Raw genomic sequence first — 16,765 nt, 5'->3', positions numbered from 1 at the left:
CTGTCGCAGGCTTGTTAATGTTTTTAGACCCCCTCAAATTAAAATGGCGCTGGGATACATTTCAAAATTGCAAGCCAGTTTAGTGTAAAAAATGAAAAGAATATATACAAAGTCGCTGTCAAACTAATCTAATTTACAGTTTCAAATACAATATTGTTTGTGGATCACCATGATTGGGAAGTTTAATTGTCTTAACCTTACTGCCTTGTGCCCCCCTTTTTATTTTTTTACTTTTTACCCTTATTTGTATTAGCCTTTTCTTACCTACATGACTTAGTTCTTAAGAAAAATATCGCTCGAATCACCAAGAAAAGCACCCATGACCACATTTCATTAACCTTTGCCATTTCAGATGGACAAATAATGAAATGTGTATGTTTAGCATATGAATTTGCTCAAACTGACATTTTTACTTGATAGAATAAACAGAAGACAAAACTCATCAGCTTAATAAAGCTCCAACCTTCTTAATATTTTACTATTTAACATGTATACCAGATGATTTTTGAAAGTAAGGAGTTTCTAGTGTTTGGTTCTTTGCCAGAAGAACTATATCCAAGACTAACAAACATTTGTTTGATAAATTTCAGTAAATTTAATTATTAAAATACTGTCTCAGGAAACAAAGTTACTTACTCTCCAAGGAAAAGAGGAAGAAAGAGAAAAAATGATTAAAATGTGTATGACCCACAAAGGAAAATAAACAAGACAAGAAAACATGCAAAGTTTATGTCATTCCTGATTTCCACCAGCATCAACCCAGGGTGAGGGCCCCGGAGGGCAAGAAATTCACCTAGATGGAGGTGATACAAGATGTCTATAACCCAGGTTTGCCTGAAACTGTAGGAAGCTAGCCAGTCAGGTCAGGGCAGATCCAGACACAGAGGCTAGCAAAAGCAATTACACATAAATTAGTATAAGTGATTGGAAACCAGTTCATATCTGTAACATAACAGAAGTTCAGTGTATATAAACTGCTTTCAAAATGGCTGAAACCAGTTTAAAGATAAACCTGGATGGAGGTAATATTAGACTTAACTGATTTAGGTTAAATTAGTTTATTGAACTTCTGTCTCAGATCCCTTCCAGATTCAAGTTAATTCCTAGCTCCCCAGCATCCCAGGATGCTTTGCACTTCCCCCAGAAACCCCAATGCAGGATGGGCAGGCTAGCCTTGGCCCAAGCTGTCTGCTCCAGCTTAGCAGGGAGGTGTGCTCTAGTGCACCCCCCGCCAGGTTCTGGCCTGGGCAACTGCAGGCATGTGGCTGCATTTCTGGAATCAAAAGTGAATGTCTGTTTACTTGCTTATTATAGTTCAATCTCTGCAGTATAGACTAGCCTGCAAAGATTGAATCGATTCAGCCTTGGGGTGCACCAATAGAGATTTTGGGGGCCAATACTGATAGCCAATATTTAAGGAGGCGTATCAGCCAATACCAATCTGATGCAGCTGCCATCAGGTGGTAAGTCCGGTGTGGTGAAAGGGAGGGGAGAGGGAAGGAGAGTGGGAGGGTGCAAATCAAGGTCCCCCACGGTGAGGGTGGGGGCAGGGGCAGGTGCTGCCCAGCTGGGGTGGCGGGGCGTGGGATGGAGGCACAGCTCGTGGGGTAGAGGCAGCTCCTGCTGCTGCTTGCACTCCGGGAAGGTGGGGGGCATAAGCCCCCAGATCTACAAGGCATGGGGCGGGCTGCAGCTGCAAGGTGGAACTGGAGCCGGTGCTACATGGGGCTTTTCTTGCCAGAGGCTGGGCTTACAGTCAGAGTGGGCTCTGGCAACACTGGGAGGCGGCTGCAGCCACCCCAAATTTTGCCACAGCTCCACTCCCAACCCCAAGTTGCTGCCCCCTGCCTGGCACAGCCCTGACTGAACATCCCTCCTCCACCCAAGTGCTGGGAAAAGCTGGGGCTGCGCTGGGCGGGTGGACGGCAGAGCGGGGCTGGGAGTGGAGCTGCTGCAAAATTTGGGGTGGCTGCAGCCTTTCAGAGTCTGCTCCGACTCCATGCCTAGCCCCCAGCAAGAAAAGCCCTGTGTAGCAACAGCTCCACCCCACAGCTGCAGCCTGCCCCACACGGCACAGATCTGGGGGCACACGTCCCTCCACCCCTGCCCTCCTGGGGTGCAAGCAGTGGTGGGAGCTGCTCCCACCCTATGAGACGCACCTCTGTCCTGCGCCCGACCCCTTCCCCCCCCCTGGCTGGGCAGCACCTTCCCCTGCTCTCTCCCTCAGCATGGAGAGCCTTGATCCACCCCCCCCACCCCTTCCCTCCTTGCTCCCCTTCCAACTTACAGCTGAAGGCAGCTTTCCACACTCCCAGCTCTGCTCCATGCTGTGCTGTGGCTGCACGCAGAACAGGCATTTATTGGCCAAATAACTGGCCCCATTGGGCTGATATCCGATATAGACAATCTTTTTTATATAGGTACCAATCCAATATCGGACCGATGTATCGGTGCAGCTCTAGCTAAGTCTGCAGTCTTCTCAAGGGTCACACATGCTCTCAGGTGCAGGGGAATGTCTATGGCAGCCTCCTTCCCCCAGCAGCTCCCAGAGCCAGACTGACTGCTCTGGCTCATGCCTTAGATCAGAGGTCGGCAACATTTTTGGTCAGAGTGCCAAAAACACCCACAACCTTAATTTGTAAGTTGGCATGCTGGGGTGGATAGTGGGGATATCATGAGGGTCCTGATCTTTGTTGTGACAGAGTGTCCCTGGCCCCTTGCTGCCATCTGCCCCGAGGCACACGTGCCAAGCAAAATGCCTTTGCATGCCATGCTCTGGCACATGTGCCAGAGGTTGCCTACACCCACCCTAGGCTTGTGTGGCTTGAAGCCACACCTCATTTTGGTCATGTGATGCCCTGAGCTCTGGGCAGAGTTTTCCTTGTCATTCAAGGGCCAGCCTGCCTTCCTGCAGCCACATCCAGCTGAGTCTGCTTCATCTTCTCAAAGGAGCAGGAGGTCTCTCGGCCCCCTCCTACAGTTCCCTCTTTTCCCTTTCTCTTACTCCCCAGGTAACAGGGTTTGGGTCCCCTGTTACACTCATATTCAGCTCAAGCTAATATACAATGTGATGCACTGAGCAATGGAGCCAAGCCAGACATTAATAATGAAGCCCAGCTGTGATGGGCTGGATGCAAAGCTTGGATGGATGATGGGTGAATAACCAAGCAGGCTCTGCTACAGTGAACTGGAGTGAAGAAGAAGAAATGTGAATGCATTTCAAGGCTAACTGGCCAACTCCTGTGAGCAATTAATCATAAATGAGTAGCATCAACTACCTAGATGAGAAAGGCATAGACCTTATTACACACCAACAGCACACCATTAGGTAGGAGAAATGAGCAAAGCAAAGACTGTATCAGCTGCAGGGAACCAACAGATTGTGTGGTGCTGCAAAACTGGAGACAAAAAATGCTTATCATGTATAGGCACAGTATCTACTGTGCGCGACTCAAACTCTGAACTATAGCACTGTCATTCTCACCTATGAGGGACTCACAAGGGTGCTATTCAGTTGACAAAGTTTTCCTAAAATTTATTTTTAATCTTCACTATGCGGTAAGCTGGCAAGGTGGAGCATCCACAGTGTCAAACCGGGTTAGTGTGCTTATCAGTCAAGTGTGCAGGTCTAATTTAAAATCCTTGCTCTAGTCACAGCTGGAGTCTCATCATAGCCAGTTATGGACTTCTGGTCCCTTCACTGAGCTACTGTGCAATCTGGCATGATAATAATACCTTTGTTGTTTATCAGGCCTGGGAAAGGAACAGCAGAGGGTGTTGTGGATCAGGAGTACTGAGTATCACTGAGGATAGCTGTGGAAGATTTCTTACATCTGTAATTATTCTTAGCTCCAGTTGGTTTTATTAGCTCTTCATATTCATGAGTGTAAAATTTACTTATAAATTAAGAATAAGTACCACTGGAAGTAAAACACTCATGTATTCATGAGTAATGAAAGGAGAGAAGGGGGAGGGCTTTTAACAAGGAAACTGCTCCTTTTCTATTTTTAGCCTTAAGAAATAAGGTTGGAAGAATAAAATTAATAACACTGTAAAAAGAGATTAGTTCCCCAAAGCTCTTCCTAATAAACACCACCATTCTCCAATTTCAGTGCAGGCAAGATAGGTGAAATTCTGCTTTTACACAGAAAAACTTCAAGGAGATGAAATCATATTCCAGAATCTCTCCATGCATCAACTTCAGAGGTGGACCACACTTCTACTCATGAGTCAGGGGTTTGTAGTACTGCTCTAGAACCATGTAAAGATCAAGAATAGCTGGGGATATCTGCTCTCATTTCTGCTCATCACAGGGAGGTCCTTAAAAATAAGCAAGATCTTCTAGGCTGTTTGCCACTTTCCTAGTCCCCACTCCTTCCCCAAAGCTGCTTCTCTCTCAGCATTACTCTTCATTACTTCTTTAACAAAGGAAAGCTGGAGAAGGGACAACTTATGATGTAAGGAGCAATGGAACAGTTTATAGATTCCCACTGGATAATTTCCCCACTGGCTAGGAAGGTATCCTGGCTCCCTGACTCCCTTCCTTGTGTTGGAGACCCCACTCCAGTGTTCTAACAAATGATCATCACATTAACAGTGAGCCACCCCCCACCTTCCATGAGTTTGGGAATGTATCTGTAAGGGTGTGCCCACTTCCCCCACCCCTTTTACTCTTTTGTAATGCAGAGGGGAGCATCTGGCCCAATGACAGAAGCTGTTCTCACAAGAATACAACGCCATATTCTCATTATTCCAACCCATTTATTGTCTTTTTATTGAGCTATTTTGTTATTGCTTTATTGACTAAGATACAACTTCTCGTCTTTAAGCAGCTACAGGCACCTTGAAACTGTAACTACGAGGAAAGGCTTTGTTATGAAAAACTTACCTGGGTTTTTGTAAATGCTGAGCACATCCTTAAAATAGTGAGGTAAGAATCTTTCCAGTAAAAGCAGCACATCCTCCAACTCTTCCAGAATCCCCACAAGCAGGAAATTTTCATTCACGTTCAATTTTGCTCTTTCAAGGGCCCATTCACCAGGCTCCCTTTGTGGATATTAAGGGGAGAAAAATAAAAGGTCTTAAAATAGTGCATTTGCTTTGGAAATTCACATAAGAAAAAAAATACTTAGTCCTCAAGCAGGATTTCTGTAGATGTGCAGGCAGGCTTTGTGATACTCTACTTTATTGGATCAGAATAATTTTACAAACCGTTTTGATTGAAAATAGAAAGAGTAAAGGTCTATGTGGTTCATAAAACCTATTCACAAATCATCTAGATATGGTTTTCTTTGTTAAAATATAATTCCCTTAAAATTAAGTTGGGGACTGTGCAGCAGTGCTCAATTCTCTTGACATCTTCCTCTAAGAAGCTCAAAACCACTCACCCATAAAACAGTGTATTTATGCTCTGAAAAAGCCACCCATACATCTATGTGGATGGAAGACTTGACAGGACTTGGTCTGTGAATGGCCCTTAAGGTGGACTGCAGAACATAAGGAAGACCCTTCCTCTTGGGGTGGTCTCCACCTCTCGTTGGCCAACTCATTGGCCATTCTTTCTCACATCTCTCTGGGTTTTCCCTTGTTCCCTCTTGCCACCCTTTGCTTTCTCCCTGCACCTGTACTATAGGAGATGTTTTTTAGGATGCTGAGTATCAGTCCAATTTTAAGGGTTGTTTAGACCCTAATGAGGTGGGTTTTTTGCTTTTCTTGCAGAATTAGGGAGGCAGAGTTAAGTGAAGCAGAAGTAGGACTTGGACATTCACAGTTAGCAACCTCCAGGAGTCCTTTATCTTTGCAACTTGCTGTTGGTGTTCAGGATGGGTAAAGGAAAAAGGGGGTCACCCAGAACTGAAAGAGATCTAGTGGACCTTGTGCCTATAGGGAAAGAATGTAATGTCTTTGCAGACTGAGGTACACTCTTCAGTATGCTCTGTCGTTCTTGAAGCGGGGCAGAAAAGTGGAGAGGATTTAAAGGACTGAGCTGAATTTTACAGGCAGGCTGAGGAATGTGTACACCATTTCTAAGCAAAATGGTGGGAGTCCTACAATATCAGCAGTGGACCCAAATCTATATCTGGTACTCTAGGTTCATCATGTTTAAAGCCTGCCACCTAAGTTTACAACCCTGGCAAGAAAGCAATTCTTATGATGTACAGTATCAAATATGCTGTTTTACACACAGCATCACACAATCCTTTCCTTCACAAATCCATACCCATTTATTCTTTCTTGGGTATTTTCTTAGTTCATATTTGTAACCAATCCCAGTCCCCAGGACTTTCCTTCTGATTTGTATGTAGGGTGCTATTAGAAACATCAGCACCTCATTTCACTAGTGCAGGGACCACAGTGTGATAGACATCATGGTTTTAATGGCACATGCCATAAATACTTGTTGGTCCCAACAATTTTTGCCTACCAGTTTATCTGGAGATCCAAATAAAATGGCTTGACTACATCAACTTCAATTCTGTATATTGCTAAACAATAGCCTTTCCTTCTATATAGCCATCTTTTGCAGCCAGATAAAAGGTGGACAGTCAATTTGAGACATACCATTTGTCCAGTGGCACTCTACTCCCTTTACACAGCTCTGTCTCCAGCACAGAAGCAGTACAGAATTCTACCTATTGGGAACCTATATGTACCTGAGCACCTAAGCCGATCCTGTTCCATGCTATTTTAGTCCCTAAAAAACTGTTAACAGAGAAAACAGAAGGATCCTCTTCCTACTTACCGCTCTTTGTGACTTAGTCTTAAGGCTACGATGGTGCCATGTAATAAAAGCAGTCATGGTAATGCTTTTTCAGGGATTTGAGCAGGGTGGAACAGAACACATGTAGTTGACTAATAAGTGGAACAGGATCTGGTCCATGGCATCATAATGGCCTACTCCTCTGTCCCTACTTCTTGTAGCTCCCCTTCCGATTATGGTAACTTAGACATCTCCTTGGCATCTGTGGGACTGCTTGTGTGCATGAAGTTAAATACAGGACCACAAATGTTTACTACATCAGGGCCAAAACAAACTAGGAGTCCTCTATTGAAAACAGAGTCATGAAGGCATTTAACTCCTTCAGAACATCTGAGCAGAGCTGAATCTAATTATGGAAATGGAACTCACAATTTAGGGAAACATTTACAATGAAACTGATTAACACATAATTAAAACTGTGTGTGTTACACACACTGTCACTGTGATTTTTTTACTATATCCATACTAATCTATTTAGATTTGGTGAATTATAAGCATGGATTCAATGAAAAAGAAAAGCAAAATTTACATTACTTTACTTATTTTGTAACATATGCATGCAGTTATCACCAACTGCCACAAGACAGATTTTCTTTTGAATTTAAGATAGCAAAAAATCAATTGCATGTCTGATATAACTATTGGTACCTGTTTTTTATGTCTATTTCTTTATTACATCAGGTCTGAGATGCATATATTTACCTGCATCTTGGATGCTGTCCACAGAAATATGGTATGATGTAAAATAACCTGGGATTGGAACACTCAGGATAATTTTCAAGAATACATACATTAATGTCCTGAGGAGGGAAGAAAAAAAAAGAAAAGAAAAAAACTAAGGTTAAGTATTATTTCTTATAATCTCCATAAAAACTTTCTCTTGCTTTCAGATATTACTCATGCAGTGGACATAGTATACTTATATTTTAGTATGACTTCTGATAAAGTTCCCCATCATGTTCTTATAAAATTGCTATAATATGGATACATACTTTACTTAATTACTTCAACAATATAAATGGATCAATGTCAGAAGGGCAGGAAGTTTTGAGAGAGGTTCTATAGAGAGCTGTCCTAGGATGCTGGAATAGAGACTTCTTGATCAGGTATATGGATGGCATGAGATTGGGAAGAACTGCAAACCCTTTGAAGGCTAGGAGTAGAATTCCAAAGGATCTTGCTAGACTGGAAAGCTGGGTGGCAGATAAACATAAGGTGCTCATGTAGGGAATAACCAAATAAACAAATGCAGAATCAGAAACAGATTGGTTAGGAATGTTACTGAGATTGATCAGAAGAGTTTAGTCCATCACAGATTCACTATGCATGAGCAATATGATGCAGTCAAAAAATAGAAATGTACTTTTGGGCTGCTTCAACAGTAATATATGGTATAAAACATGGGAGGTGAGAGTGCCCGCTCTACTCAGCGTTGGTTAGGCTTTGCCTAGAGTAATGTATTTTCTTGCATACCAATGTCTTCATGTCACCCTTTATTTTTGGAAGGCAGAATGCAGCAAATTCCCCTCCTGCCACTGCATCAGAGGCAACCATATGAAGAATCTCACCTGCCCTCAGTCAGTTCATTGGCTGCTTCAGGCAAAAGCTACAGTATTAATCCTTTTCACACCCAAATTGGAAGCAGCTTTTGAATGCTCAGCCAAAAGTTTGAACCAATTCAGCAGAAACGTTAAAATTGGACTTTGCCTCTGTTGCTTACTAGGCCAGAGAGAAACAGCAGCCATTACAGACCATCATCTCCAACACTTCTATTCTTCCATGATTCTATTCCAGGAAAGAAATCAGCTTCCCTGCTTACAATGCACCCCAATTTAGAGGCCTGATTTTTGGGAAAAAAGGTGTAATGGGGTATGCAAGTAAATACAGGCAGTCCTCGACTTACAACGTTTCGAGTTACAATGTTTTACACTTACAACATTTATAAATTGACACCTGTTTCAACTTTATGATGTCAGTTTCGACTTTACAACACTTGATCCGATGCGACGTCATGCCAGCGAACAAGTTCGCTGTGTCGCTTATCTCCGTGGAGAACATCTGTCCAAACTTCCTTGGGCACTTTCTTTAAGAAAGCAGACAAGACTCCAGAAAAATCTGCAGCCAGGACTCCGGAGATGACTCCAGCCAAGAACCCTTCAAAAAGTCCAACCAAGAGCCTTTCAAAAAGTCCAGCAAAGTCATCTCAAAGAAGTCCTTCCAAACCAATGTGATTGCTATTTACAATATAAATACATTAATGTACCTATATTACTCATCTATAATTGATTCTGGGGTATTTTTTTTATGAAAATAGGGTATCGAGCCTTGGTTCAGGAACCAATCCCCCATTTATAACATTGTTTCTTATGAGAAAATTTGTTCCAATTTACAACGTTTCAACATAAGACTTGGTTTTCAGGAACCAGTTGTGTTGCAAGTCTGAGGACTGCCTGTACAGTATTGTGTAAATTTCTGTCCTTCACACCTTAAGAAGGATGTGGTGAAGCTGGAGCAATCCAGAGGCAAGTGACAAAAATGATGAGGTGGTTGAAAGGAAAATTGTGCCTGAAGAAAAGCTGATAGAGCTAGGCCCGTTTAGCTCAGAGAAAAGGAGATTAAGGTGGTGGTTCGGGAAACAGGATGGGACATAATCGTTTTTCAAATATTTCAAAGGTTGTCATAAATATGGGAAGAACAGCAGTTCCCTTCCTGCAGAAAGCAGGACACAAACTAGTGGCTTTAAATTGAAGCAAAGCAGATTTAGATTTGATCTCAGGAAAAAAAGAATAGCAGGGCAGTGGAATAGACTGGAAGTTACAGAATTTGCTTCTGTGGAGATTTCCAAGAGGAGGCTGGATAAGCATTTGACAGGCATGATTTTAGAGTAGCATTCCCACAGGGGGTGGAACCAGAATATACTTGAAGTACCATATAACACTATGAATCATCTTCTTGTTCCCAAATTTCATGGGACTGTGCTGACTGAACCAAATGAAGTCCCATAAGGATAGCTTGTGGGAGGATCTTGCTGCAATGTTATGTTATTATTATGTTGGAGTGAACACATATGTGAAACAAGTTTTAAGTTTGTATCCTTTGATTTAAAACAAACTGTATAGGAGAGCAGCAGTCAATATGTGGCATTTACTAGATGAGTTATTAAAATAACTACCTTGGACATTAAAGAGAGCATTGGAAACCTGAAAGCCATGGGGAGACCATCACTGCAGCACAGGTAAGACACAAGAAGGTAAGAAACAATGGGCCCCTTGGGACTCGGAGCGGGGAGGCAGCAAAGGCACCAGTCGCAGGGCTCAAGTGCCTATATACTAATGCTAGGAGCATGGGGAACAAGCAGGATGAACTAGCGCTCCTGCTTGCACTAAACATCTATGACTTAGTGGGGCTAACAGAGACCTGGTGGGATTCATCCCATGACTGGGCGGTACATATTGAGGGCTATAGATTGTACAGAAAGGACAGGTCGGGGAAGAAAGGGGGGGGGGGGTTGCACTTTATGTCAGTGAGTAACATACATCAACCCTCATCAAGACAGAATCCAAGGTTGAGGAAGTAGAAGGATTGTGGGTTAGGCTACATGGGGGGCAAGGAGAAAGGGATTTGGTGGTAGGGGTCTGCTACAGACCCCCACATCAAGGGGAAGAAATAGATGCGGGGCTCCTGAGGCAACTCTCGGAGACCATAAAAGCTAAAGAGGCAGTAGTCATGGGGGACCTAAACTACCCGGACATCTGCTGGGAGACGCAGACAGCAAGGTCCCATCACTCACGCAGGTTTCTAACCTGTGTACAGGACCTCCACCTGACAGAAGGTGCATGGTCCCACTAGGGGGAATGCCATACTGGATCTGGTATTGGCAACAGGGGATGACATGGTAGGGGACCTCCAGATCGGTAGCCATTTGGGGGACAGTGATCACCTAATAATAGAATTCAACATAAGACGTCGAGTGGGTAAGGTAACTAGTAGGGTGAAAGTGCTAGACTTTAGGAAAGCTGATCTCAATGAACTCAGGCGATTAGTCAAGGACGCACTGCAGAGTAGGAGTTTTGAAGGGATGGGAGCCCAAGAAGGGTGGCTGTGCCTGAAGGAAACAATCCTTCGGGCACAAAGCAAGACGATACCCGAGCGAGGCAAAAGAGGGAAAGGGGCCAGGAGGCTTCCATGGCTGACCAGAGAAATCCAGGGCAGCCTAAGGGCCAAATGGGGAGCACATAAAAAGTGGAAACAAGGTGAGATCACTAAAGACGAATATACCTCCTCTGCTCGTGCTTGTAGGGAGGCAGTTAGGCGGGCCAAAGCTACCATGGAGCTGAGGATGGCAACCCAAGTAAAAGACAACAAGAAATTGTTTTTTAGATATATAGGGAGTAAAAGGAAGGCCCAGGGAGGAATAGGACCCCTGCGAAATGGGCAGAAACAATTGGTGACAGACAGGGGGGACAAGGCTGAACTCCTCAATGAGTTCTTTGCCTCAGTGTTCCTAAGTGAGGGACACGACAAGTCTCTCACTGGGGTTGTAGAGAGGCAGCAGAGAGGTGGCAGACTTCCATGCGTAGATCCTGAGATGGTGCACAGTCACTTGGAAGAACTGGATGCCTTTAAGTCGGCAGGCCCGGATGAGCTCCATCCAAGGGTGCTGAAGGCACTGGCCGACATCATTGCAGAGCCACTGGCGGGAATATTCGAACGCTCGTGGCGCACGGGCCAAGTCCCAGAGGACTGGAAAAGGGCTAACGTGGTCCCCATTTTCAAAATGGGGAGGAAGGAGGACCTGGCCAACTATAGGCCAGCCAGTCTCACCTCCATGCTTGGTAAAGTCTTTGAAAAAATTATCAAGGCTCACATTTGTGAGAGCCCAGCAGGGCAAATTATGCTGAGGGGAAACCAGCACGGGTTTGTGGCGGGCAGATTGTGCCTGACCAATCTAGTCTCTTTCTATGACCAGGTTACGAAATGCCTGGACACAGGAGGAGGGGTGGATGTCGTATACTTAGACTTCAGGAAGGCCTTCGATACGGTATCCCACACCATACCGGTGAACAAGTTAAGAGGCTGTGACGTGGATGACTACATAGTCCGGTGGGTGGCAAATTGGCTAGAGGGTCGCACCCAGAGAGTCGTGGTGGATGGGTCGGTCTCGACCTGGAAGGGTGTGGGCAGTGGGGTCCCGCAGGGCTCGGTCCTTGGACCGATACTCTTTAATGTCTTCATCAGTGACTTGGACAAGGGAGTGAAATGTACTCTGTCCAAGTTTGCAGATGACACAAAGCTATGGGGTGATGTGGACACACCGGAGGGCAGGGAACAGCTGCAGGCAGACCTGGATAGGTTGGACAAGTGGGCAGAAAACAACAGGATGCAGTTCAACAAGGAGAAATGCGAAGTGCTGCACCTAGGGAGGAAAAATGTCCAGCACACCTACAGCCTAGGGAATGACCTGCTGGGTGGCACAGAGGTGGAAAGGGATCTTGGAGTCCTAGTGGACTTCAAGATGAACATGAGTCAGCAGTGTGACGAAGCCATCAGAAAAGCCAATGGCACTTTATCGTGCATCAGCAGATGCATGACGAATAGGTCCAAGAAGGTGATACTTCCCCTCTATCGGGTGCTGGTCAGACCGCAGTTGGAGTACTGCATGCAATTCTGGGCGCCACACTTCAAGAAGGATGCGGATAACCTGGAAAGGGTCCAGAAAAGGGCAACTCGTATGGTCAAGGGCCTGCAGACCAAGCCCTACGAGGAGAGACTAGAGAAACTGGATATTTTCAGCCTCCGCAAGATAAGTTTGAGAGGCAACCTTGTGGCTGCCTATAAGTTCATCACGGGGGCACAGAAGGGAATTGGTGAGTATTTATTCACTAAGGCGCCCCTGGGGGTTACAAGAAATAATGGCCACAAGCTAGCAGAGAGCAGATTTAGATTGGACATTAGGAAGAACTTCTTCACAGTTCAAGTGGCCAAGGTCTGGAACGGGCTCCCAAGGGAGGTGGTGCTCTCCCCTACCCTGGGGGTCTTCAAGAGGAGGTTAGACGAGTATCTAGCTGGGGTCATCTAGACCCAGCACTCTTTCCTGCTTATGCAGGGGGTCGGACTCGATGATCTATTGAGGTCCCTTCCGACCCTAACATCTATGAATCTATGAATTAACATTTTGAACAAGAGTCCTGTATGATCTGTACACTTTCCTCTTTAAACATACCCTTGGAAAATATACAGAGGAAGACAGAATACATTGAATCATGACTCTAGTCATTCAGTGATCTTAAAACGAACAAATATTAATTGAAATTCATACATTTTATTATTTTTCAAAAAGTTGGCATAAAAACTGAATTCTGACTAATGCATTCTAATTATATTACTAAAATGGAACAAGAAGAAACACTTGTTGTTTGTTTATAACTTGGGCTAAATTCTGCCACCCTTACTCACACTGAGCAGTGCCACATTGAAAAGAGATCCAAGTTTGCTTATGTCAAGTTTCACCAAGACATAAGCAAAAAATAAATAAATAAAGATGAATGATTGTGATCTTTTGTAAAAGTAGCATTTCTTGTTTCTTTTTTCTTTATGGAATTAGCACCCTAGCAATAATCATGTCTAATTCTATAACACAATTAGCTTGATGTATACTGACAGGAAACACAATGATTAATCAAATATAAACTGGCAGTCTAACTGTGGCCACTGCCCCATCTGCTGTCACTGTTCAGTGTGCAGAACTGCCTAAGTACAACTCTTTAGGCACTGCCTGTGGCAGAAGGCCACCTCTGTTTTTCCACAAAAACTCTGTTCTGTGACAATTTGGTTAGTATGGGCACCAGGTAAATGAGGTCATAAGGGCTATATAAGTTAAGGACTGCCCAGGAGGAGGGGGCAGCAGACACGAGGAAGACTCAGAGAGAGAGAGAAGAGCTGGACCATCTGAAACTTGCTCTCTCTCTCTCTCAAAACTCATGATCAAGGAACTGCCTGCCTCCAGAGGGAATCTCCACCTGCCTCTGGCTGATACTTGTGAGCAAGCTACCTGAGGTCTAACTAGATATTTAGCTTGCAGTAACTCAGATGCGTGATCAAAGGCTACCCAGCCATGTGAGTTTGCTCTATGGGATTTCTCTGATATTGCTCTATCCCTGTACCCTATTCGAACCCTACCCCTTGTAACCAGTAAAGTTCTCCTTTGTACCTAGCATAGGAGACTTATTGGGAGTGGGTCTAGATTATGCCTTGGGGTCCCCTTGGTTCAGCTGACTAAGGGAGACCGCTACTTGTGCTTCTGACTGAGGGAAGCATCCCAAGTTCTTTAAGTGAATCAAGTACCCTCAAGGGCTACTAGGCCTGTGTTTCTCAGGGTGCACAGAGCCAGAATCAAGCCCATCCATGGGTGGTTGCAGTGTTACCCCCAGGCTAGTGGGTGTGCTCCAGGAAGGGGGTCGGCCAGACGTGAGGCACCCCCAGGGAGGCACTCAGAGCCTGGAAGGTGGTCAGGCGCAGTGAGGTGGGTGGCTCAACACAGGAGTGCCCCCTACTGGCCCGCCACACTGCCCTTCCCATGGCAGGATCAGATTCTTAAACTCTAATGCAGATAGGAACCCATGCTTTTAAACTTGTTCCCTCTTTTTCTTCTGTCTTTTGCTTATGTAAATTGATCTACAAATTTTCTCTTTGTAATGGAAAGTCAGATTTAATGAGTGAAAGAGAAGATAAAAGTGAAGCAAATTTTACTGATTTAAGAGTGGAAGAATTACCACCACAGATTGCACAATTTGTTACCAATTAGCATACATATGCAAGCACATGTGTGCACATACACACACACTCTGTTTCAAGGCCACTGAAAACAAGTTATTTCTGAATGCACGTAGATATTTCTAGTGAAGCCCTCCCAGCAAAAGCACAAAGGAAGATTTTAAATTGAAGTTTGTGCTTTAAATTGAAGTTTCTGCTTTCTAGAAAACTTTTACCAGTGGTGCTAAAGACTGGCAACACATCTAAAAAGTATCAGGATGGTTACTTTGTCTTTTCATTGCTAATGATCTCATGGTTTCTCTTTGCTAATTTAATAAAAGGGTTGAACAATATTTCAATTTTAAACATTTTTCCTATTTTTCTTACAGATGTGATCAGAAGGTGTTTTACAAAGACGTGTCAGGGAGTGAAAAGAAAATCTGGGTGCCGAGCCCAGGTTACCAAAGGGGAAAATACATACCCCAGAGGAGGAAGATGCCCTGACTAGAGCAAAGGAAACACTGCTGTGCTTTCAAAGTTGCTGCTCCCTCTGGATTGGAGGAAGGAGCCGGGGAAATACCAAGAAAGAAGCAGCACAGAGCGGATGCCAGCAAACCAGGTAAGGGGACTCTACAAACTTCTGCAGCCAACAGGGTCCTGAGTCCTTCAGTGGATGAAGCAAGGGAGTCCACTGAGCAGAAGTAGTTTGGAGGACCACCGTCCAGAAGATGAGTGAGGAGCAATGGGGAGTTGTGAGAACCTGGTGTCCAAAAGGTAGCAGCAGACAGCACTGCAATAGACCAGACTCCAAGAAAAAGGAACCAGTCCGGACGTCGAATAAAGCAAGAGCCCTAACCCAGGAGGAGTCAGAGGGCTGTCAAAGCAGCAGTCTCTCTTCCTTTTCTTTTTTTTTCTCATTAATTTTTTTGTTGTTGTTTTGGTTCCCTCTCGGCCACACCAGAGAGAAACAGAGAACCTGGTTAGAATGATTGCAGTCCCTGGGTAGAGATGGGGAGGAGGTGTGGGGCCAGGTACCTGGTGAATGTGGACGGATTTGATTTACATTAATTATGGCCAATTGATTTTTTAACTGAATAACTGATCTGTAGCCGAGGAGTGTCATTGGGATTGATTACCTGCTGGCCTATATATATCAGATCGGGTCTGAAGGGATTCCCCTATGAATTGGGTAAATTGGATGTATATTATTAGTTAATAGATTCCTTACCAAATGGACTTCATATGCATTGATCCTGAATGACTGCAATATGAATTATGGATCGGGTTAGCACCTGAGCCAAACTGATTATCTTTCTGGGATATACCATCAGACATTTCCCCAGCTAGTGAAGAGCTGTTGAAGGGACAATGGTACTCTGAAAGATCCAGACCAACGTTATTTACCATTTGATGTGGTGTGGTGAAGTGGGGTATAAGGCAAGGAGGAGCCCTGCACTGAACCCCTGGGGAGGGCTCAGCGTGATTGTCTCACTAACTCCAACTCCCAACAAGATTAAAGGTTCCATCAAGATGTGGCAGGCAAGGGTAGACCACCTGAGATAGAAGACAGTAATACTCACTGGCTTCTTCCCAAACAGCGCATACAAGCAAGACATCTGGGAGGCGGGGTCCCAGGCCTTACAGAGTTACCCCCAGACAACATGCTAAAATTCTCTGTTGATCAGTGAATTTGTACAATTTTATGAGTTTTCAAATCAGATACATTTCCATGGCAATATTCTGTGGTGGGACAAAACCACATTCCATTTAATTGTAGATCACGTGAATGGAGGAGACATTTGAATAAAGTACAAACACAATTACTAATGACAAAGACCCTCAAAAATGATGCTTGAAAGGACTGATTCTTCTGAAGCAAGTTACATACTAATCACTGGATGGTATATATAGTCAATATGTGATATGACTTAATGCAGTCCCAGTTCAGGGGAAAGGTATTGTTCTTACAGAATGCTCCAGTAAACTTTCCGCTAAATTGGCACTGCTGCAACACAATCCCATTAGAATAGCCATAAACCTGACAGGTTGGTAGGAATGTACCACACACCTGCACCTTGAAGTGGCTTCTAATATCAGACCTGTTGAGGGCATAGTGAAGAAGCTCATATGAAAAAAATTGTGTACTGTCCCTGCCCATTGCTCTCATTGAATTATTAGAGCTGAGTTCCACCACACATGTCATGCTCATCCATCTCAACTAAATAAAATGCTGGTTATGTAAATTAATTTTCT

General features: G+C 44.3%; 1 protein-coding gene across 4 annotated transcripts in view; it reads right to left on the bottom strand.

The window, feature by feature from the left end:
• Positions 1–16,765, bottom strand: part of UST (uronyl 2-sulfotransferase) — a 365,729-nt gene that overhangs the window by 87,647 nt on the left and 261,317 nt on the right. For all 4 annotated transcript variants that reach the window (XM_019488345.2, XM_019488348.2, XM_019488347.2 and 1 more), the window contains exons 6-7: positions 7,463–7,560; positions 4,889–5,046 (exon numbers count right to left, since the gene is read on the bottom strand). In XM_019488345.2, coding sequence (XP_019343890.2) covers positions 4,889–5,046; positions 7,463–7,560 — 256 coding nt within the window. The remainder of the gene's footprint in view (positions 1–4,888; positions 5,047–7,462; positions 7,561–16,765) is intronic.

Source organism: Alligator mississippiensis, chromosome 1 (assembly GCF_030867095.1).
Source record: "Alligator mississippiensis isolate rAllMis1 chromosome 1, rAllMis1, whole genome shotgun sequence".
Lineage (NCBI taxonomy): Eukaryota > Metazoa > Chordata > Crocodylia > Alligatoridae > Alligator > Alligator mississippiensis.
This window is presented reverse-complemented; position numbering and strand designations above follow the sequence as displayed.